General features: G+C 35.4%; 2 protein-coding genes across 5 annotated transcripts; one reads left to right on the forward strand and one right to left on the reverse strand.

Annotated features, from left to right (window-relative positions):
• Window positions 1–41: 41 nt before the first annotated feature.
• nkx6.3 (NK6 homeobox 3) lies at window positions 42–11,354 on the reverse strand. The gene is made up of 4 exons (XM_027166753.2): window positions 11,208–11,354; window positions 4,878–6,029; window positions 3,923–4,095; window positions 42–2,492 (listed from the first exon to the last, which is right to left on the reverse strand). Exons 2-4 carry the CDS (start codon window positions 5,287–5,289, stop codon window positions 2,265–2,267), a joined length of 813 nt encoding a protein of 270 aa, XP_027022554.1. The 5' UTR covers window positions 5,290–6,029; window positions 11,208–11,354; the 3' UTR covers window positions 42–2,264.
• Window positions 7,450–18,703, forward strand: LOC113655907 (G2/M phase-specific E3 ubiquitin-protein ligase-like). Of its 4 annotated transcripts, XM_027166750.2 has the most exons (10): window positions 10,774–10,980; window positions 11,101–11,188; window positions 12,713–13,171; window positions 13,281–13,406; window positions 13,926–14,077; window positions 14,563–14,774; window positions 15,199–15,466; window positions 15,556–15,716; window positions 17,522–17,760; window positions 17,968–18,703. In XM_027166750.2, the coding sequence occupies exons 2-10, from the start codon at window positions 11,185–11,187 to the stop codon at window positions 18,216–18,218; spliced, it is 1,872 nt and encodes a 623-aa protein (XP_027022551.2). In that variant the 5' UTR covers window positions 10,774–10,980; window positions 11,101–11,184; the 3' UTR covers window positions 18,219–18,703. The 4 variants fall into 4 exon arrangements, with proteins under 4 accessions (XP_027022552.2, XP_027022551.2, XP_027022550.2 ...); XM_027166751.2 differs by lacking the exons at window positions 10,774–10,980; window positions 11,101–11,188 and adding an exon at window positions 7,450–7,558; XM_027166749.2 differs by having other exon boundaries at window positions 10,774–11,188.
• Window positions 18,704–20,253: the final 1,550 nt, after the last annotated feature.

Below are 20,253 nucleotides of genomic sequence, written 5' to 3' on the forward strand. Positions count from 1 at the left end.
TGTTGTTTATAACAGAGATCAATCTTGGTTGGAATGAACCTGGGAATGGATTAAAACATAACAAATATGTGATTACTTAAAAAATACACTCATTGACTACAACTGTACACCTGCTAATTCAGGTAATTATCTTATTAGCCAATCATGAGACAGGAACATGATGTATAAAATAATAAAAAAAAAAAAAAAGTTAAGCACACATAATATTTAAATCACACATCAGAAAAGGGAAATAAATGTGATTTTGTTGACCACAGGCGACATAGTGATAGTGGTTTGAGTAGTTAGAAAATGACTCAAGACAATTTCGGGATTTTCAGTCACAATCAGAAAAGTCAACAAACTTCAGAATGCTTCAATATTAACAGGAAGGCTGCAGCAAATAATAGCTCTTTACAACCGTGCTGAGCTGAAAAGCATCTCAGAATTTACAAGGTTTTAAACTAACAACAGCAAAGACCTAATCTGGATTCAATCTTGTGTCTGAGGCTCACTGAAACTGGATAGTAAAATCTTCTTTAAATTTTGTCCTGTCTTAATTTTAATGTATACACACAAGGCTAATTTTGCAGTCGTAACCTTTTCTTACATTGCCTATCAGTTTTTTGTCAGCATATCTGACTTCAGTTCCTAATTTCTTATCAAGAGCGTCAACAAAACACAGCAAACTATGTCAAAAATCAGCTGCTTAACTTACGACGTTCGGTCTGTGTCTTTCAGTTGTCATGGGATCGCAGTGACAAATTCACTTCGCGAATTACAAACAATGACATAAACATCATCGTTGCTAATAATTTGCACCTGTGAATGTTCAGACGCACTCGTGTTGTCTAACGTTCGGCTGTGAATAATGTGTTTACTCGCCGCATTAGTGCAGCAGGTGTTGATGAAAAGCACACAGATAGCTTTATGTTGCCTTATCAGTAAGTGGGTGTTACTGCACAACTTACAGATACAGCGTTTTGTTTATCGTCATACTGACATCCTTCCCGACACTGGTGCAATACGACCGTGTGACAAACCTTCATTGTTCCCTTAATAATTCAAATATAGCACGTCTAATTTAAGAACATATTAAGAAAATGCCATGTAACACTAACCTGAGGCTAATTAATATGAGTCAACGTTGATTCGATTAGAAACGGTAGATTCATTGTTATTTAAAATGAATTTGTAATACCTACAGTAGGAGTCTGAAATGAGGTAAGAACTCGAGAAGAAGCTTGAGAAGATCTTTTAGCTAAGCAAGAAACCTAGACTGATTGATTTCATTGTGATCATTGTCTAAATTGACCATGGTGTAGTGTCCAGTGTTGTAGTGTTCTACAGTACCTCAGATGATAAAACCATGTGTTTTCTATAGCACTTATCCTACACAGGGGTGCAGGGAGCCTAGTCTATCCCAGGGGACTTGGGGTACAAAGCAGGGGACACCCGGAGTAGGGTTCCAACCCATCACACACATTCATTCGGACAATTTGGATATGACAATCAGCCTACAAAGCATACCTTTAGAGTGGGGGATGAAACTCCCAAAGCACTAGGAGAACACACAGGATGGAGGCAGGAAGTGAACCCCCAACCATGGAGTAGCAAGACAAGTGCAAAATAATGTAAAGAATTATCTTTGATATAATATGACAAAAAAAGAACAGCACAGTTCGAAAATGTTCGAAAAAAAACATCCTTAATCATACCAACAATTATATGTTTTAACATTCCTAAAGGTTCATGGCTTAGATGTACAGGTAACTATAAAAAAAATTTACAGGCAAATTGCTTTAGTATAAGAGCTGTTTTAGAGGTAACATCTCTTCTTGACATCAGACCATAAAACACCAACCCATTGTTGATTAATTTCCTGTAAAAGCATGCCAGGTGTGTTAGTTATTTAACTTGACCAGGCAGTCAAAATTCTGAAAGCCAAATGAAAGCCAATTAACTCTATTTCTTTCTCATTGTGACACAATAAGCACTTGCAATAACAAGACTTTATTGCACTATTATATATTTATTAAACATCGACATTGCGCACGGTAGCATACCCGAGCGGTGCGGAACAATTTCTCTTTCGTGTCAAGTTCAATAAATAAAGAGCATTTTGGAAATTATGTACAGAAATGTGGGGTTGAAACTAGAATGCAGCAAGTTTGAGAAAGTGAAAAGTTATAGCTATATATTTGTGTGAATGTGTTTTAGTATTCAGCATGTAAACATTGTGATATACACATGTAAGTGTGTGTGTGTGTGTGTGTGTGTGTGTGTCAGACATGATGCGGCCCCAAGCGTAGCACTGAGAAAGATCTGCGGTGTTTGCGCAGCAGCAGGCGAATCTTTTCGTCGTCTGAGTCGGGGTCCAGAGGTTTGTTGTACTCTTCGTCCTCGAGCTCGGTGTCTGAGGCGCCCTGCCTCTCGGCCCTGGAAACCTGAGTGGAGCTCGGCTCAGATGCACTCTTCTTACGCCACTTAGTGCGACGGTTCTGGAACCACACCTGATGGAGAACACACACACACACACACACACACACACACACACACACACACACACACACACACACACACACACACACACACACACAGTGCACAGTGGGACACACAAATCTCCAGCATCACACGTATAGCATTGTGTGTGTGTGTGTGTGTGTGTGTGTAAAGTTCATAAACAGATTTCAGATTTTGTTCTGTATACAAGTATCAGACACTTAAAGAATAAACCTCTACAGTGACAATATTGTTTTGTAATTCTTTCGGATTCAATCCAATTGCTTTTGAATTCCTTCTACAGTTTTACATTTGATTTTATTCTATTTTAACATACATTCAAATTCAATTCAGCAGAAATCTGTTCTACTCATTTCTATTGTTATCTCTCTGTTGATTCGATTCAACTCCCCTATATAGCCTATTCTCTAGTCATTTGCTCCTTGCAATTCTATTCTGTTACAACTTACACTGTTTATATACAGTATATTCTATTAAATTCTATTTAGTAGAAACCTTTTAATTAATCTGTAGTCAAATTCAGATTTGTTCTATTTCATTTATTATTATCTACTCTTTTAATTGTATCTTATTACAATTAAATACAATTAATATTTTGTATTATATTAATTTTAAATTATTTAAATGATCACTCATTTAAATTTGTGCTGTAATCTACCCTTTAATATTACGTTTATAAACTATTCTTTTTACATTTTTATTTCTTATTTTATTTTATTTCATTACATTTGTAATAGCTATTATCTCATAATTTGTAGATCTGTTGTAAATGAATTGTAAATTAATCTGTATTCTATTGTATCTATGCTATTCTATTCTTTGTTCTATCATAATGTTTTTCCCACTATTCATTTCACTATCATTTTAATTTGATCCCTATTCTTTTAACTACTATTTGATAATATTATCTTTTTATTTAGATTATATTCACTTTTATTCTATTACAATTTGCTCCTGATCCTATTGTGATATGATTCTGTTTTGTTCTGCTTTTAGATAAATTACTGTATTCGGTTTGTTCTTCATGTGTACTGTTTTTACTCTATTTTGATTCTCTCCTCTTCTATTCTACACTATTCCAATATTCTTCTTTCAAATACCATTTGATCATAATTTACTTTTCAGAGTCTATATTCTGACACCTCAGTTTAATCTGTTTGTTCTGTTCTGTTGTAATTCTTCATTTATTATAAACTCTATTTTATATATATATATATATATATATATAAAACTTTTTGCACCAATGTCTATTCTGTTGCTTCTGATTATTTTAGTTTGTCCTATGCGTACATTTGGTTTTATGACTATATAAAAGTCAATGTGTGTGTGTGTGTGTGTGTGTGTGTGTGTGTGTGTGTGTGTGTGTGTGTGTGTGTGTGTGTGTGTGTGATTGGTCACATATCAGACTGTGCTGTCTTACTTTGACTTGTGATTCAGTCATGCCCAGCGAGTAAGCCAGTCTCGCTCTCTCTGGTCCCGCTAGGTATTTGGTCTGCTCGAAGGTTTTCTCCAGGGCAAAGATCTGATGCCCACTGAACGTCGGCCGTGTGTGTTTCTTTCTGCCCACTGTCTCTCCAGGATGCCCACTGTCTACTGAAAAACAAACAACACATCCGATTAACCCTTTTAAATTTTCATTTTAATTTACTTGGATTCTTTGTAAAGACTTTCCGGAGTGTAGTTACACAATTTAAATGCACAGATTTAGACGTTATTATAATATCTAGTTCAAGAATGAATTAAATTAGCATGACACTGAGTCAGTCACGGGTTTATGTCTATTATGTCTTAGAAATGGAAAAAAATATTTGAAAAACAGAACTTTTACTTAGAAGAGATTTTAAATACTGTGCATTGTATTCTGGACCTTTTATTGCATACAGGTTTACTGTTTAAACTCAATTTAATTTCACTTATGTCCATGGAAAGTATTTGTACATAACTAAATAAAGTAATTCATGATTAATTTTAGTAAACTGCTTAAATGTTAAAGCTTTAATAGTGTAATTATAGCAACATTTTATATTATTCACAATTATTTCATAAAATCAAATTCACATCATGTGCGTCTATAATTTAAATGGTAGTACAATATTTTTTCCTAGTAATCATATCAGCAAGTATTTACAGAATTGTTAGGATATAATTAGATTTTATTATATATTCTATATTTATCATTTATTATGTTACACATGTTTTAGATCTTTTTTATATGTATAAAGAATACTTGAAGATTAGAATGAGTTTGTAATGATTTTATATCTAGCTATAATAATAATACTTTGCAGGAATATATAATGCTTCATAAATGTAAAAAAGTAAATGATCAAATTCAATGCTAATTCTGTGAAGTGATGCTGAATGAGTTTTCTTACTGTTGCTGCACTGTTGTCTTCCTCCTCTCCAGTCGTAGCCTCCCTCCACCCAGCAGCTGGTGCGTCCCTTCATCCCCGGACACTCACTAGGTTTGGGGAAAGCACCCAAAGTTGTTGGGGTGTAATCCCGATTATAATACACCCCTGGAGAGGCCACAGTGCCACTGAAACCCCCCATGCTGGAATATCCTGAGAGCAGCGCAGTGTTAGCTGGGGCTCCCATTACAGAGCGGCTCAGGATGTCGCTGATGCCGTGTGGTGTGCCAGCCTGCAGCTGGGCATTCAGGTTGCCAGGGCCAAGTTTGTAGAAACTGTTGGGCACAGAGTATTGGCACATGGGTGCCTTGATGTCTGTCGGGAACTGGTTTAAGCCGTTGTTGAAGAGGAAAGACCCAGACAGGTTGGGCTCCATGGAAACCAGTGAGTGTCCTCCGTCTTTGTCCGATAATGATGGATCCAGGGTGAATATTTAAAGGCCAGTGGGATCTCACCTGAAAGGCCAGCTTTGGTCTGATCCACTTTAGGAATGCCCTCCAGAGCGAGACGGAGAGCTTCCTGGAGTTATTTTTGAGTCAATATGTGTTTGAGAAATTTCTTCTCCTCAACTTTCACCTGTTTTGTTCCATACTTTGTGCTGCAACTCCAAAGTCAACACCAAGCGTCTTGCCACCTTTAACCCAGTTCTGCTGCCTGCAGATAAATACCCTGTAAGTCACTTCCTCGCTTTCAGGATATGAAAACGAGCTACCTTGCACAGATGTGGCACTCTGTTGATAATGATGACCGGCGTTGGTCTGCCGGGCCTCGGCTGGACAATCACGCAGCGTGCAGAGGGCCTGATTGGCCACCGTGCAGGACGGTAGCTCTGGATTGGTTGGTGGCAGATTAATGTCTTTTTGAAGTGGCAGGGTAGAAATAAGTGAGTTTTTGATGGCCTCCCTGCCCTGTGTGTGGAGCAGCAGTTACACATCGGAGTGGAAAGAGATGGCACTTTAGAAGCCTGTCATGGCCACTGGGTTGATTTTGATTGCAGAATTGTGAGCTACAAATAGGGACTTAATGGAGAATTGGTGGAACAGCTTTTACACCAACCTTTTTATTCTGCTATATGCTATATGTTGGATGACATGGACATTTCTGCTTCATTTTTTCCTTGTGGATTACCATGAAAATGATAGAACAAAATGATAGCATTAATGATAGCCTCAAATACACAACACAAATTCACAGCAACACAGGAACAAATTTATGGCAGATAAATGGAGATTATTTTTTCTATTATTTTTATAGTATTCAATGAATACTTATTTTCTCATAGACTTTTTTCATAGATAGATAGATAGATAGATAGATAGATAGATAGATAGATAGATAGATAGATAGATAGATAGATAGATAGATAGATAGATAGATAGATAGATAGATAGATAGATAGATAGATAGATAGATAGATAGATAGATAGATAGATAGATAGATAGATAGATAGATAGATAATTTAATTCAACCTGTATCTTCTGATTTAGTATTTAGTCACTTTATCATTTTTCTCACAAATTTGATAACATTTCTTATTTTTATTTCTTATATAATTTTTAGACCAGTTTTAAAAGTTAACAAACCAACAATGGATATGAAAGTCAATATGACAAAAGGACACCTCATACACTTATTATGTGAACTCCAAACCTGGCAACTTATTAACACTTTAACACACAGTAGTCTTCTTGGCCAGCAGGGGACACCAGCATCACAAATAAGTCCAACAATCTTAGTGCATTAAAATTGACTTTTTTTTTTCAATTGTAAGTCCAGAGTCTTTAATGACAAGCGTTTAATTATGACAATGACAAGAGTTTAATTATATAGATGATAGTGTTTTAAGCTAACCTGTGAACCATTCATATAAGTAATTAAAATAAAACAAATGCAATTAATGATATAAAAGCTGATATTCAAACTATATATAAACGATAAATAAATGTTCAATTAAATAAAATAAAAAAGTAGATTTAAAACAAATGATGTACTCTTTTTATTTTATTTAAGCATACATATCTTTATTTATCATTTATATATACTTCGAACATCAGCTTTTATATTATTAATTGCATTTGAATTATTTTAAAATTATTTATTGAATTATTTTAATTACTTATATAAATAAAATAAAAAGTGTATATAAAACAAATGAAATACTCTTTTTATTTTATTAAATTGTACATTTATTTATCATTTATATATAGTTTGAACATCAGCTTTTATATAATTAATTGCATTTTATTTATTTTCTAATTATTTCAAATTATTTACTGAATTATTTTAATTACTTAAAAGTGTATTTATTACTTAAAATAAAATAAAAAGTATATTTAGAGCAAATGAAATACAGTACTCGTTCTATAAAGTTTCTATAAAGGAAAGGGGAAAAAAGTGTATAGCAAAATATATCTTATATATTTGTATATATATATATATATATATATATGATTTTTTTTACCCCTCACTTCTCTAGGCTCCGCCCACCTCTCCACAAACCACGCCCCCGATACGAATGTTTATTCTAGTTTTCGAGTTTCTTTCGAATAGAAGAATTGAAGTAGAATTGGGGGCGGGTCTACAAAAAGACTGACAGGTTTACCACGTTAACAAGGACAGGCCCAGAATACAGCTTTTTAAACAGGTTTGCTTAAGCTGTTTGTACTAGAACAAAACAAAACAAAAGATTAGGGTTATTAACCAAAATAAACCAAATAATTTTATTCCTTTCAGATATAAAATATTCAGACAAAACCAAATTAACAGCACGATTAACAGCACGTGTCAGACATTAAAAAAGTCTTAGTTTCATGAGATTAATCCTCTTTCCACTGTCTAAACACCCGTCATGCTCTTCTCCCAGATTCCTCATAAAGAATCATTGCACAAGCTTCTTCAACCATCATTCGCAGCTCTGTTTTATATTCCAGCCACTCGACCGAGAAGATTTTATACATTTAACGATTTTTATGAAGGTTAATGAATAAATTATGACAATTTACATCTAATTTAACCCAAATACATTCCCCTGTGGTTATATAGGCTGTGCATGCTGGCGATTACTTTTTAATCACATAGGTGGCTGATGTAACCTGTTAGTAAACACTTTCTTTGAGTCATTCCTTTACTGATGTTTCCCATGTACACAATTTATTTTCCTAATGGATATGTTGATTTAGATGCAATATAACTTTTTTGTGTGTTTTATTTTTGTTGCTAAAAATCTACTTCGGCAGGTGAGATCACAAGTACAGGATTGTTTTTTTTTAACTCGTGCTTTCTGTATGATGCATATGAATGGAATTGGGCTTTGGCTGAATGACATGATGTCACATGGAGTGTCTTGGCCCATATCTACTACATATAATTTTGAAAAATCACAACCCACTCTGAGTGTCATGAAGCTTGCTTGATTTTGTTTTCATTTCTATGTTTCAGGGACTTATTTATACAAAATACATAATAATTTACCCAATCAACAGTAATTTTGAGTCAACAAGGGATTAGCCCACTTCTCTGAAGTTTCGGTTCACACCCTCCTCAATATTCATAAATATGTCATAGGTTTTCTGTTTATTAATTAAGGAGCTATTAGTGATTCATGGGTTGTTAAAAAATGTGGGATTTTTCATAACCGAACACACACACACACACACACACACACACACACACACACACACACACACACACACACACACACACACACACACACACCCTGAAGCTGTTGGACTTGTTCTACACACAAAACTGGGTGTGATTGTGAGCAAGAAATGTTGGAGTTACTATAAAAAATAATCCAACCACCTTTTCATGTCCTTTCATGTGCCGCACATTTCTCGGAAATTTCTCTCAGGTGTCTCTTATAATAGACTCCTAAATAAAGGGCGAATAATGACAGCTGCAGAGCTTCACCAAAAGTAAAACAGCACTGATATTATTATTATTATTATTATTATTATTATTATTATTATTATTATTATTATTATTATTATTATTATTATTTAGACTTTGAGTCCAAGGACTATTTTTTGTTTTAGAATCTATGAACCTTTTGGTCATATTATTTGTACTAATTATATTATTGTGTGTTTTTAAAAGATGGGCAGAATTACAGGGTGCACATAGGGATTAGCCAGGAATGGACTGGAAACCAAATTCAAGACAGGAATTTACTGTATAATGTGCAACCTGGCTACTGGCAAAGTTATTTTCTTTATTTTATGGTCCAACATTTAATGAGGATAAATAAGAAAAGTCTAAAGTCTCTCTCTCTCTCTCTCTCTCTCTCTCTCTCTCTCTCTCTCTCTCTCTCTCTCTCTCTCTCTCTCTCTCTCTCTCTCTCTCTCTCTCTCTCTGTGTGTGAGTGTGTGTGTGTGTTTGTGTGAGCTTAGCAGGAAATCTCCCTAAATTTCCTCTGTGAATTCCTGGATGTCAATATCCAGTAAGGAACTCCCAAAGATGCTCTCTCACCATCCCTTTCTAAAACAAGATCATTCTCCTGATGATCATTAATTAGATTAATTAATTAACAGGAGGGTGAATTTATCTATCTATCTATCTATCTATCTATCTATCTATCTATCTATCTATCTATCTATCTATCTATCTATCTATCTATCTATCTATCTATGAAAATCGACTTGTGAATTATTAAAACAAATGAATTATTCTTATATATAAGTTTGACATAAAAACAAATCAGAACTCTTTTAGATTTCAGTGTGAGACGTGTTTTTCCTCTGTTGGATAACCAAACACAAAGTTTTAAAGATAATGGCTTCAAATTTCAGAGTGTCTAATTTCATATGATTGATTAACCACTTTTGAGTGTGATATAAAAAAGAACTTCAGTTATGAACATGAGCACAACAAAACAGGGGGAAATTCCATTTTTTTGACCTAGTTAAAAATAGTTAAAAGCAGGGTATATCATAAAAAACAATAGTGGTTGGCTCTCGAAGTATTGCAACACTCATCTCTCCATGGAAAGCACCTGCTTCCCCATGATAAAGCAGTTTTAGTGGTAAGCAGCTATTAGAGGTTGGATTTGCTATGCCAGAAATGAAACTCACCCATGGAGACATATCTGGAAGACCATATCTTAGACATTCCCCACAAAAGAGATAATTGTCACTCTAAATATACAGTGGGGTCCAAAAGTCTGAGATCACACATAAAATCTGTTTTTTTTTAATAAATAGAAAAAAATAAGGTTTTAGAATTCTAAAACAATTAACCATACTAAGTAAATATTCTATATCTTAAATATTTAATATTCAAGATTCTGCACTAATTTTGGTCCCTTTTTAAATGTAAGTGAATATGTGATATTTACTGTGTTAAATGTTTTGTACAAAGGTCAATTTCTCCTGTTGAAGCATGTGTTTAGATGACAATTAAATAGATTTGATCTAAAATGGATGAAAAGTTTTTGCACAACCTTGTCCAAACTTGTGAACTCCATGCTTAAGCTGTAGAACAGCAAAATAAATAAATAAATAAATAAAGAACTAACAAAACAACATTCATGTAAATATTTTACATTTTATACTTTACACTCAAGTTGTTATCCAGATTATAAATAATTGAACAGCTTACGTTGCAGTGAATTGCAATTTCTTATGAGGATTCACTCAGCTACTGTATAAAAGACTGACACTCTATTTGCAAATTACAAGATAAGATATATATCATTTTCCTGTTAAACTTTTACTGTAATATTAATTTCCATGGAAATATCTGGTCCCTTGTGAACTCTGACCAAGCTTTGTGGGAAAAAAAACTTTAAACTTTTTTTTAAACTTAAACTTTAGCTGTTATTATGCAGCCTGTTGTTAGATAATCACTGCAGGCAGGCTTGTACTGGTGCCAGTCATCTTTCAACAAACGTGACAGTTGAATAGAAGAACAGACATTTGTTTCAACTTGTCCTAAGAGATATGTCATTTTAGGTTTACTTGCCTCTAGTTTCTCAGGTACAGATCTTGAGCAATAAAAGAGAAACACACTGTTCAACAGACTTTGTCCTAGTAACCTAACATCTTGGAATACCCAAGCAAATAGACGGTGAGGAATTTTGTTACCGTATTTGCCTTTTTGGCCATGCCTCTTTTGTGTCTGGTTTCTCTTTTACATCTTGAGGATTAATGGCTAAGACAGATTCTCTTGTTATACACAAACATACAGCTCTTCAAGATTTTCTTTTTGTGAACTGGTCCGGTGTGTTTAGCGGTGTGTGACATCGCCAACATTTTTTATGAGGAAGAAAAAATGAGTGAGTATTCTCTACCTACCAAATCCTGCTCAGATTTACAGCGTAATCTTCAATTTTAGACGTTTTAGTCCAGGCAATGTGTACTGCATTTTTTTTCCTCATTAACAGTAATTCATTTAGGACACCTAACACAGTCTTTTAATAAATCCATTACACCTGAGGAAAACAGTTCATATACAAATGCTAATTTTACGGGGGGGTGGGGTGGTGGTGGTAAATAAAACTTATTATACAGTACATCAGATTCAACAATTCTTGTTAACGTGTTCAGATGCTGGTTAACTGTCACTATTTTATATATCATATTGCTACTATACTACAACATGGGAAGTATTTCAATTTATCCTGACCTCAAAACAGAACTAAATAAAGGCAACTGAAAGGAAACATTCTGCTAAAATACTAATGTTGTTAATAATGAACAGGCTTGTGTAGCCACTATTAGCACGATTAGCAACATTAGCTTTTTTTTATTTGATTTGTTTGTACTCTTTATTGCCACAGCAACACTTGTAATATTTATATTTACCACACATTAAAACATCTGAGTGGAAGAGCACAACTAAAAATGCTAAGGTTGCTAACAGTGAGCAGAATCTATTGCCCACAATTAGTATAATAGTAACGTTAGCATTTTTAACTGAGCAATTTATAGTTTAGATTTCCTCTGCAAGATTGAGGACATTTACATTCACTTTGATTTAAAACACCTTAGAGGTAGAAATAATGTTGCTAATAGGAAACAGGCTCTAGTACTGTTAGCATGATTACTGAGCATTTTATTCTTACCACACAATTGTTATTCTTTATATTTAACTCACCGCAAAACATCAGAGAGGAACAACTCAGCTAAAAAGGCTAATGTTAACTAATGTTAACTAACAGGGAACAGAATAAATTAGGCACAATTATCATGATTAGTGACTTTTTTAAATAAGTTTATGCCTTCTATCAACACTATGAGTTTGGTGGTATTTATACAGTACTCACCTCACATGAAACTACATGAGAGGAAAAACAAAAATACAAATGTTGCTAACCAAGACACAAGCACTTTTTTAAAGCTACTATTAAACTGATAAGTGACATTAAGCTATTTTTTAAAATATATATACTGTATATTTATATTTTCCTTAAAAAGCTCATGCTTGTTTTTTCCTCATGCTACTTCTGTTCACATCACAGTCTCTAACAGGGAAATCATGTTGCCATTGTTAGCATGATTAGTTAGCATGATTAGTTAGCATTGAATTAAACACTGAGTAAAGCCAGGACTGTAATTATTAATTGGTTATCACTTTTCATTGTTAATTCAACAATTTAAGTGTAAGCACAATTCAACATTTTGGGAGTATTGTCACTGTTTAAAAAAGTACTTTTTTCTATTTTTTCACTTATCTCTGACACGACATTGTCTGCAACAATCCCCCAAATTCCATATATGTTTCTCACTAAAATGTATACAATACTATACTAAATGTAAACAATCCCCCAAATACAATATATGTATTCATTCATTTTCAGATAAACATGGTCGTGTTTGCGGCAGGCGCTGCCTGGGTCCCATGAAATTTCTTTCCGGAGTGGAGGGAAACGCAGGGCTTCTCGCCTCCAGGGACACAGCATCACGCACAGAGAGACTCATTTACCTTTGCCGTGCAGTAAAAGTAAACGAGAAGGTCAGGATACAGATTGAAAGTGGACTCTTGTCGCGGGACGGTCACAGAGCTATCAAGATCGGTTTTACGAATGTCTCTCCTCTCAGTGCTGCACGGGGTCTGCACTCCTGCGTGGTACCGCTACCGGAGAACTTGTGTCTGCCTGGTGCACAAATTGAGTTCTGGGTGAACTATGCACTTTTTGTTATTATCCGAGCAAGTGATCGAAAGAAATATTACATGAAAGGAGAAGGACTAAATCTGTATGAGCCATTGTTTGTTTTCTTGGATTTTTGTGGAAGCACGAGCACAGTGCGGCTTTTGGGTAAGAAGCAGACATTTAATACTATTATAATTATTATCATTGTTATTATTATTATTAAGACGTGTTTACATAGGTACTTGCTAATTAATCACTTAATATTATGCTACAGGTTCGCGGAAGGGGGATCGCACGTCTTGCCCTTTTCTTCCATCAGACGCAACAGGGAGCAAAGAGCAAGCCCTTAATGACAACCTCCTTAACCTCAGTCTCATCTCTGATGATAATGCAAATGCAGGTATGTCTGTACAGTACTTGTTTACTGGTAAAAGTCAGTTTAAGTTCTGACAGTTCCACTAAAAATTTGTAGTCAAAATGAAGTTTGAAGGCATTTTCCAGAAAATTCTGCATGTTTGTCAGCTCTGTTTGATTCAGCTTAATAGTACATTCAGCAATTGATATTTAGGCATTGGAACACTTTATGGACACAGTACTTGTAAGGTCCAATCTCACATGCTCACATTATATCACCCAAACAGACAGCAGAGTGACTTAGTGGTTATCACATATTTTCTCGTACCTCATTGGTTCAGGGTTTGATTCCTGCCTCTGTCCCTCTTTTTCTGGAGTTTGCATGTTCTCCCCAAGCTTTAGGGGTTTCCTCCCTTCCAGTCCAGAGACAAGCATTGTAGGCTAATTGGCATCTTTAAATTGACTTGCACTCTGTTCAGGATGTCCCTGCCTGCTGCAAGTGTTTTTGCTCTAACCCTCAGCATGAGAAATATTTGATTGTATCTTTTATCTCTTATTTCTTTAGAACAAACAGTATTCAGAGAAGCACCAGCATGGCAAGCAAGTCACTCACCGGCACATGCTAGTACATTGGTATCTACTCAAAGATCAAGTCAAGGTGAACACAGACAGACTGCAGAGAACAGAGGTTTAAAGAGAAGACATCGCTCTTCAGTGGTAAGCAGTCATGAGTAGTGATGTGTGAGGAGCTCTGGGAAAACCTATAAGTCTCTGAAGAAAAAAAAAGGGTTTGGCCCATATGGATTTTTTTGAGATTATGTTTACTAAGGAGCCAATTTAACAAAAATGTTTAAAAAAAAAAAAGTCAGGCTTTGATTAAGTTGCTGGATAGCTGTGTGCTGGAGCGAAACAGACACAAACTTAATCAACTTGGTGATTAAACAGATACTGTCTGTCAAAATGCCCTTGACATGACATTGTGGAAGACCTCTTTTGCAAGTAAACATGCTACAGTAGATATTCAGTTAAAACGCATGAAACATATTTCAGTTGAGGAAAGTCTACAGTTTGTAAAAATATAAATATAATGGCTTCTGCCAATACTGTATGTAACCATGACTTGAAACCCTTACAGTACTGGTAACCATCACCATTGTGAAACACAGAATCTGTAATTTATTTATTGTGTTTTCTCCATTTAGGAAGACACGGATGTGACATCCTTGCTGAAAGCATTTCAACTGCAGTATCTCAGCTCTAATGAGGTACATGTGGTCATCCAGAGGACTAGGCTTCTGAGGAGTGCACTTGATGCTCTTTCCAACAGGAACTTCTCCTGGACTCAAAAACCTTTTATCGAGTTTGCTGGTGAGGAGGCTTTTGACAACGGTGGACCGAGGAGAGAGTTTTTTAGGTAGGACATGATGAAATCTCTGGGTGGTGAGGATGGCATTATTGTCCCATGTTATTCAGAGCAAACTAATCAATCATGTGTGTCAAAGAGCTCATGAGGTAGAGGGCTGACAGCAAATTCTTCCAAGTGGCTGTTTTCATGTGTCTCAGAGGAAGTGGGTGTTAACTTTCACCCTTCCTGGACGGTAGCTAGACAAAACTGCTGTAGTGGTAGTGGTAGTTCAATGGTTTGAAGGTTGTGACACCCTGAACTCATCAAGGATATAAATATAAAAATAAGAGAAGATGACAAATTCCATAAATTTAGACAATATTTAATATGAATTTCATTTGATTGCAGAAAAACCGACCTGCTTAAAAGATCTTTGATATTTTCTTTAAGTTTTTGAGGAACTTAAGAGTTTCTTCCACTACATTCCTTTCAGGCTCCTGATGATCGAGGTGCAAAGCAGCCTGGGTGTATTTGAAGGAAACCCAAAACACTTGTTCTTCACTTATGACCAGACTGCTTTGCAGCAGCGTAAATACGAGCAAGCCGGGAAACTTGTAGCTTGGTCTGTAGTTCACGGAGGACCAGGAATCAAAGCTCTAGACCCTCATCTTTACCAGCTCATGTGTGGCGTACAGACGAAACTGGCAAACTTTGACTGGCGTCTCATACCAGATCCGGACATCCAAAGAAAAGCTGAAAAAGTACAGACATTTTGTCTACATGATCGATTATTTATTTGTGCCCTTATCCATGCTTTTCTGAAAACACCATATCTTTTGTGTCTTCTTAGATTTTATCTTGCAGGACAGCTGAACAGCTTTGTGATCTGCAAAGAGAATTGGGAGACTGGATCAGTGATTGTGGATTTCCAGGCATTTATGGACCAAACATTGGCATCCAAGACGTTCCTAAGATTTACTCCTTCGTCATGAGGCACTATATTTATCTTAGGTATGATGTATGAAGTGCAGTGATTATGTAATTTTGCAGAATTTCCACTCAGTTTAGTTTCTTATCTGACTCTGCCACTTTTCCAGCTAATCCGAGTGTTTTTGCAGATTAGAATGCATGCATGCCCAAGAACGTCATTCCATTTTATAATATCTCTAGTTTCATAAAAACAATAATATGTTACTGTTATGTTTTCTGTGATAAACCTACAGTGCAATTTAGACATCTGTTTTGTTGAATTCTCCATTCTGATTGGTTCGATCTGAAACCCAATCTGAAAATAATTTATAGTAGATTTACAGTATTTCATTGCCTCCAGGATTTCAGTTTTTTTCCCATAGAATTGTTGCCAAAAATGTTTGATGTTTGCTGTGAAATATTTAGTTGTTTTTTTTTTTTACTGTGGCCGAGAAGTGCAAAACACATTAACAAATCCGAAAACAAATTAACAATTCAAAAAACACATCAACAAGTCCGAAAACAAATTAACAAATCCGAAAACAAATTAACAAATCCGAAAACACATTAACAAATCCGAAAACAAATTAACAAATCCAAAAACACATTAACAAATCCGAAAACAAAACAACAAATCCGAATACACATGAACAAATCCGAAAACAAATTAACAAATCCAAAAACACATTAACAAATCCGAAAACACATTAACAAATCAGAAAAGATAACGACAAGTCAGACAACCCAGAAACGGTAGGTATCCTTTGTGAATGGAAACTTACCGATATACAGGTATGGAATCTTATGTGTAATGTGTAAAGTTCTCCGTTTAAATATAAGAAAATAATAAAATTAATCCACAGTAATCCATTCCATCCATCCATTCCAACTTTTCCCTGTGGCAGACTGTTGAACTTCATGTATACCTTGAGTGACAGGTGTCTTTTCCAATAATCGCTAAGTGTTTCAATCACCAACTACACCTACCGTTTCCAGGTTGTCTGAATTGTCGTTGTGTTTTCGGATTTGTTAATGTGTTTTCGGATTTGTTAATGTGTTTTCGGATTTGTTAATGTGTTTTCAGATTTGTTGTATTGTTTTCGGATTTGTTAATGTGTTTTCAGATTTGTTGTATTGTTTTCGGATTTGTTAATGTGTTTTCAGATTTGTTAATGTGTTTTGCACTTCTCAGCCACTTTGTGGTAAAATTGCAAGCACAGGATTATACTTTTAAACTCCAGCTAGTGTAGACACATATGTAATGTCTTTCTATGATAGCTGTACTCATGTTTGACACATGAATTGAAGAGGGCTATGGCTGATTACACGTTGTGATGAGATCGCATGATTCGCCTTGGCCCAAGTCAGCTTCTCCTCAGAAAATCACTGTTTGCTTGATTGCTTGCAAAATCCTGGAGGGACTGTTATATTAATGTATTATTTACACATCATCTTTTCTGTCAATTAGGAAGTGTTAAATAATCAATGAACAATGAACAGATTTAACAATTTAACAATGAAGAGATTTTTTTTTATGTGTTGATGTTTAGTTGATGCATATTGAATATTTCTGGAAGGAATCTTCAGGGCCCGTGTAACACTTTGTTTTTTTCTTTTTAACATGATAAGCTTTATTCAAGTCAAGAGGCTGGTCAGGGACAACTGTTTACAGCTGCTATAACATAAGCGATAAGAAAAACTTGTTTTAGTAATGTAATTATAATAAAACAATTTCAAAATGTAACCACTGTAACCACTGGCAAATTTTTGTTGTATAAGAGCAATAGAACACTACAGGACTTCTTGTTGTAGAAAATGCAATGCCTAATGCCTATTTATATCTTCAGGGTATCGAATATGATCAACCAGTTCATCAGAGGCTTGAACTCATGTGGAAGGCTGTGGAACATGGTAAAAGCCAACTGGACTGATTTCCTGCCCATTTTTACCAAAACATATGAACGGCTATCGCTCTCATCATTCAGAGCCCTGTTTGATATCGGCTGGAGTGCCGAAGGTACCAAGAGGAGACAGGAGGAAGAGGAAACCATTTACTACTGGGAGCTGGTGCTGAAGATGATTGAGGGTAAGTGTCATCTTCTCATAATAGCCTGGAAATGATTTATCTGTCAAGTGAAGCCAGAGGTTTTAGGCAAAACAGGAAGTGTCATTTCATGGTGTCATTTTGGCTACATCCTAACTATCACATGTGTATTGTTCATACCGGGATGTGTAAGCAATTGTGTACACCGGATACAAAACAGTAAGCCATGTTTCCTCAACTTTTCCTCAGAACAAGAAACAGAGCTGGGTTTCGAAGAGCTGCTTGTTTTCATCACGGCATCGGATGAGGTTCCAGTGTTGGGCTTCACTGAAAAACTCAGCATTCACTTCTACCAGCCTGAAAGGAGAGGCTATCGTCTACCCTACACGTCCACATGCATGATGGGACTTTTCCTTCCACGGGGGATCAGGAGTCATGTAGAACTCAACAAGATGCTGCTGAGAGCAGTGAGAGACTCGAGTGGATTTGGAAAATCATAAATTTATGTTGTGTATGAATTGATAACAATGTACTGTTAAAAACAAGAAATCGTTTGGTTTTGGTGCAGCATTTGATCTGACCCTCACGTGAACTTCCTGGAACTGCTGCGGAGAGAAATGAGAGGATTTGGTCAAATCATTGTTCACCAGTTACCATTGTAATTTCTATGCTATTCTTAGTGAAAATGACTCGGTTGTTGGTGCATAAAGAGTTACTGAAGAGTCATATTAGAAGACTATCGTTTATAAACTCAGTACAAAAATGTAATATATATTTATAGTTTAATTTATAAATATGTGTGTTTGTGTGTGTGTGTGTGTGTGTGTGTGTGTGTGTGTGTGTGTGTGTGTGTGTGTGTGAGATAGTAAAACTAAAAATCATTACATATCAAATCATTAATATGATTCCATGTTTATCTGTAGTATCTGTGTAGCTTTAAAATTTTGCCGATAATGAAAATAATAAAATATGTTATAAAAACACACTCTACACTCTAAAAATGAAGGTTGTCACATGAGAAAGGCATGAGAGGACTACATTTTACTACACTAAAATGTCATTCATGATTACGGACATTTTATTTAAGGCAGGAGTCATCAAACAGATGCATGGAGGATTCATGAACGTATTTCAGATGACTGAATTGAATATCAGAGCCACTAAATTTCTGAAAAGAAATCCGTAGTCTGTAGTGTAGATTCTGAAGAAGTCTATCTGCTGTCTTGTAATTATGGAAATGATTCATTATTAATAATGATCAATTAATGGTTAATAATGATAAAATTAAGAATAATTATTAATGTGAACAATATCATAGCTCAAAAAGAGGAAAGTTTTCATAGAATCTGCAGCTTTTCTATTTGATTTTGCCTCTCTTGCCCACAATAAACATAAATAATAATTAAAAAAGCAGCAATAAAGAATGTTTTCTGTCATTGATTAGACAGAGAAGTACATGTTTAAAGCGAACCATCAAATACAAGGTCAAAATCTCTCATCTATACAGAGTCAGTAGTTATGCCACAAAATAAACCCAGTTTATGTAAATACATGTGCGGCTATTTTGTCACAGAATGTTCCAAAATCTTACAAATACAAATTTACAAATCTGGCATTTCTAGATAAAATGCACCAATGTGACACATCTAAAAACAGATGAAAGTAATCTAAGAGCATGTGGCCTGCTAACATGTAACACAGCTTTAATTTTCACAGCTTGTCGCAGGAAATTAGCTCCGACCCTGCTGGTATTGTTGGCATCCATGTGTTTCTTGTAAATTTCTATGTTGCAGTTGTAAAGTTGTGGATTTTTGGACATGACGCACATACAGATAGCTTAAATTCAAATGAACAAAACCCACGGATATGGAGAGATATTACTACGCAGTAAACCAGCTACTGTGCTACACAGAAGAGCAAATCATCCGCTAACCTACATTTACAATATTTAGCAGACACCCTTATTCAGAGCGACTTACATTTTTCTACAACTGAGCGTTAAGGGCCTTGCTCAGGGGCCCAGCAGTGTCTTTTGCTGCTGCTGCTGCTGGTGATTTTAAAATGGCGCTTGCCATTCGCTTTTTTCTACCAGTAGCCCCGCCCACAGCCTCTAGACCAGCAACGTGTTGGTGCTACTTAAGAACCACTTTTCCTGGTTCAGAGCCGGTGCTTTGGCAGTCGAAACAGAAAGAACTGGTTCTATATTAGGCTCTGGCTCCGAACCAGAACTGCCTCGGTGGAAAAGGGGCATTGGTGGACATGGGAATCAAACTCACAACCTTCCGATTGGTAGTCCAGCACCTTAACCACTAGGCTACATTACCACAACCTACAACCTACATTAAACCTTAAAATTTTAATTCTTTATCAAGCATGTTTTATTAATAACTACATATGATTCAGGAAGTACAGTATAGTGAAACTAGCAGAGAAAGAAATAAAAATCTAGCAATCACTGGGTCACAGACTAAGAATAATTTCAGCCTAAAAACTCAGTTGGGGAAGTAAATTTATTGTTCAGATTTAAAAAAATAA

Source organism: Tachysurus fulvidraco, chromosome 14, assembly GCF_022655615.1.
Source record: "Tachysurus fulvidraco isolate hzauxx_2018 chromosome 14, HZAU_PFXX_2.0, whole genome shotgun sequence".
Lineage (NCBI taxonomy): Eukaryota > Metazoa > Chordata > Actinopteri > Siluriformes > Bagridae > Tachysurus > Tachysurus fulvidraco.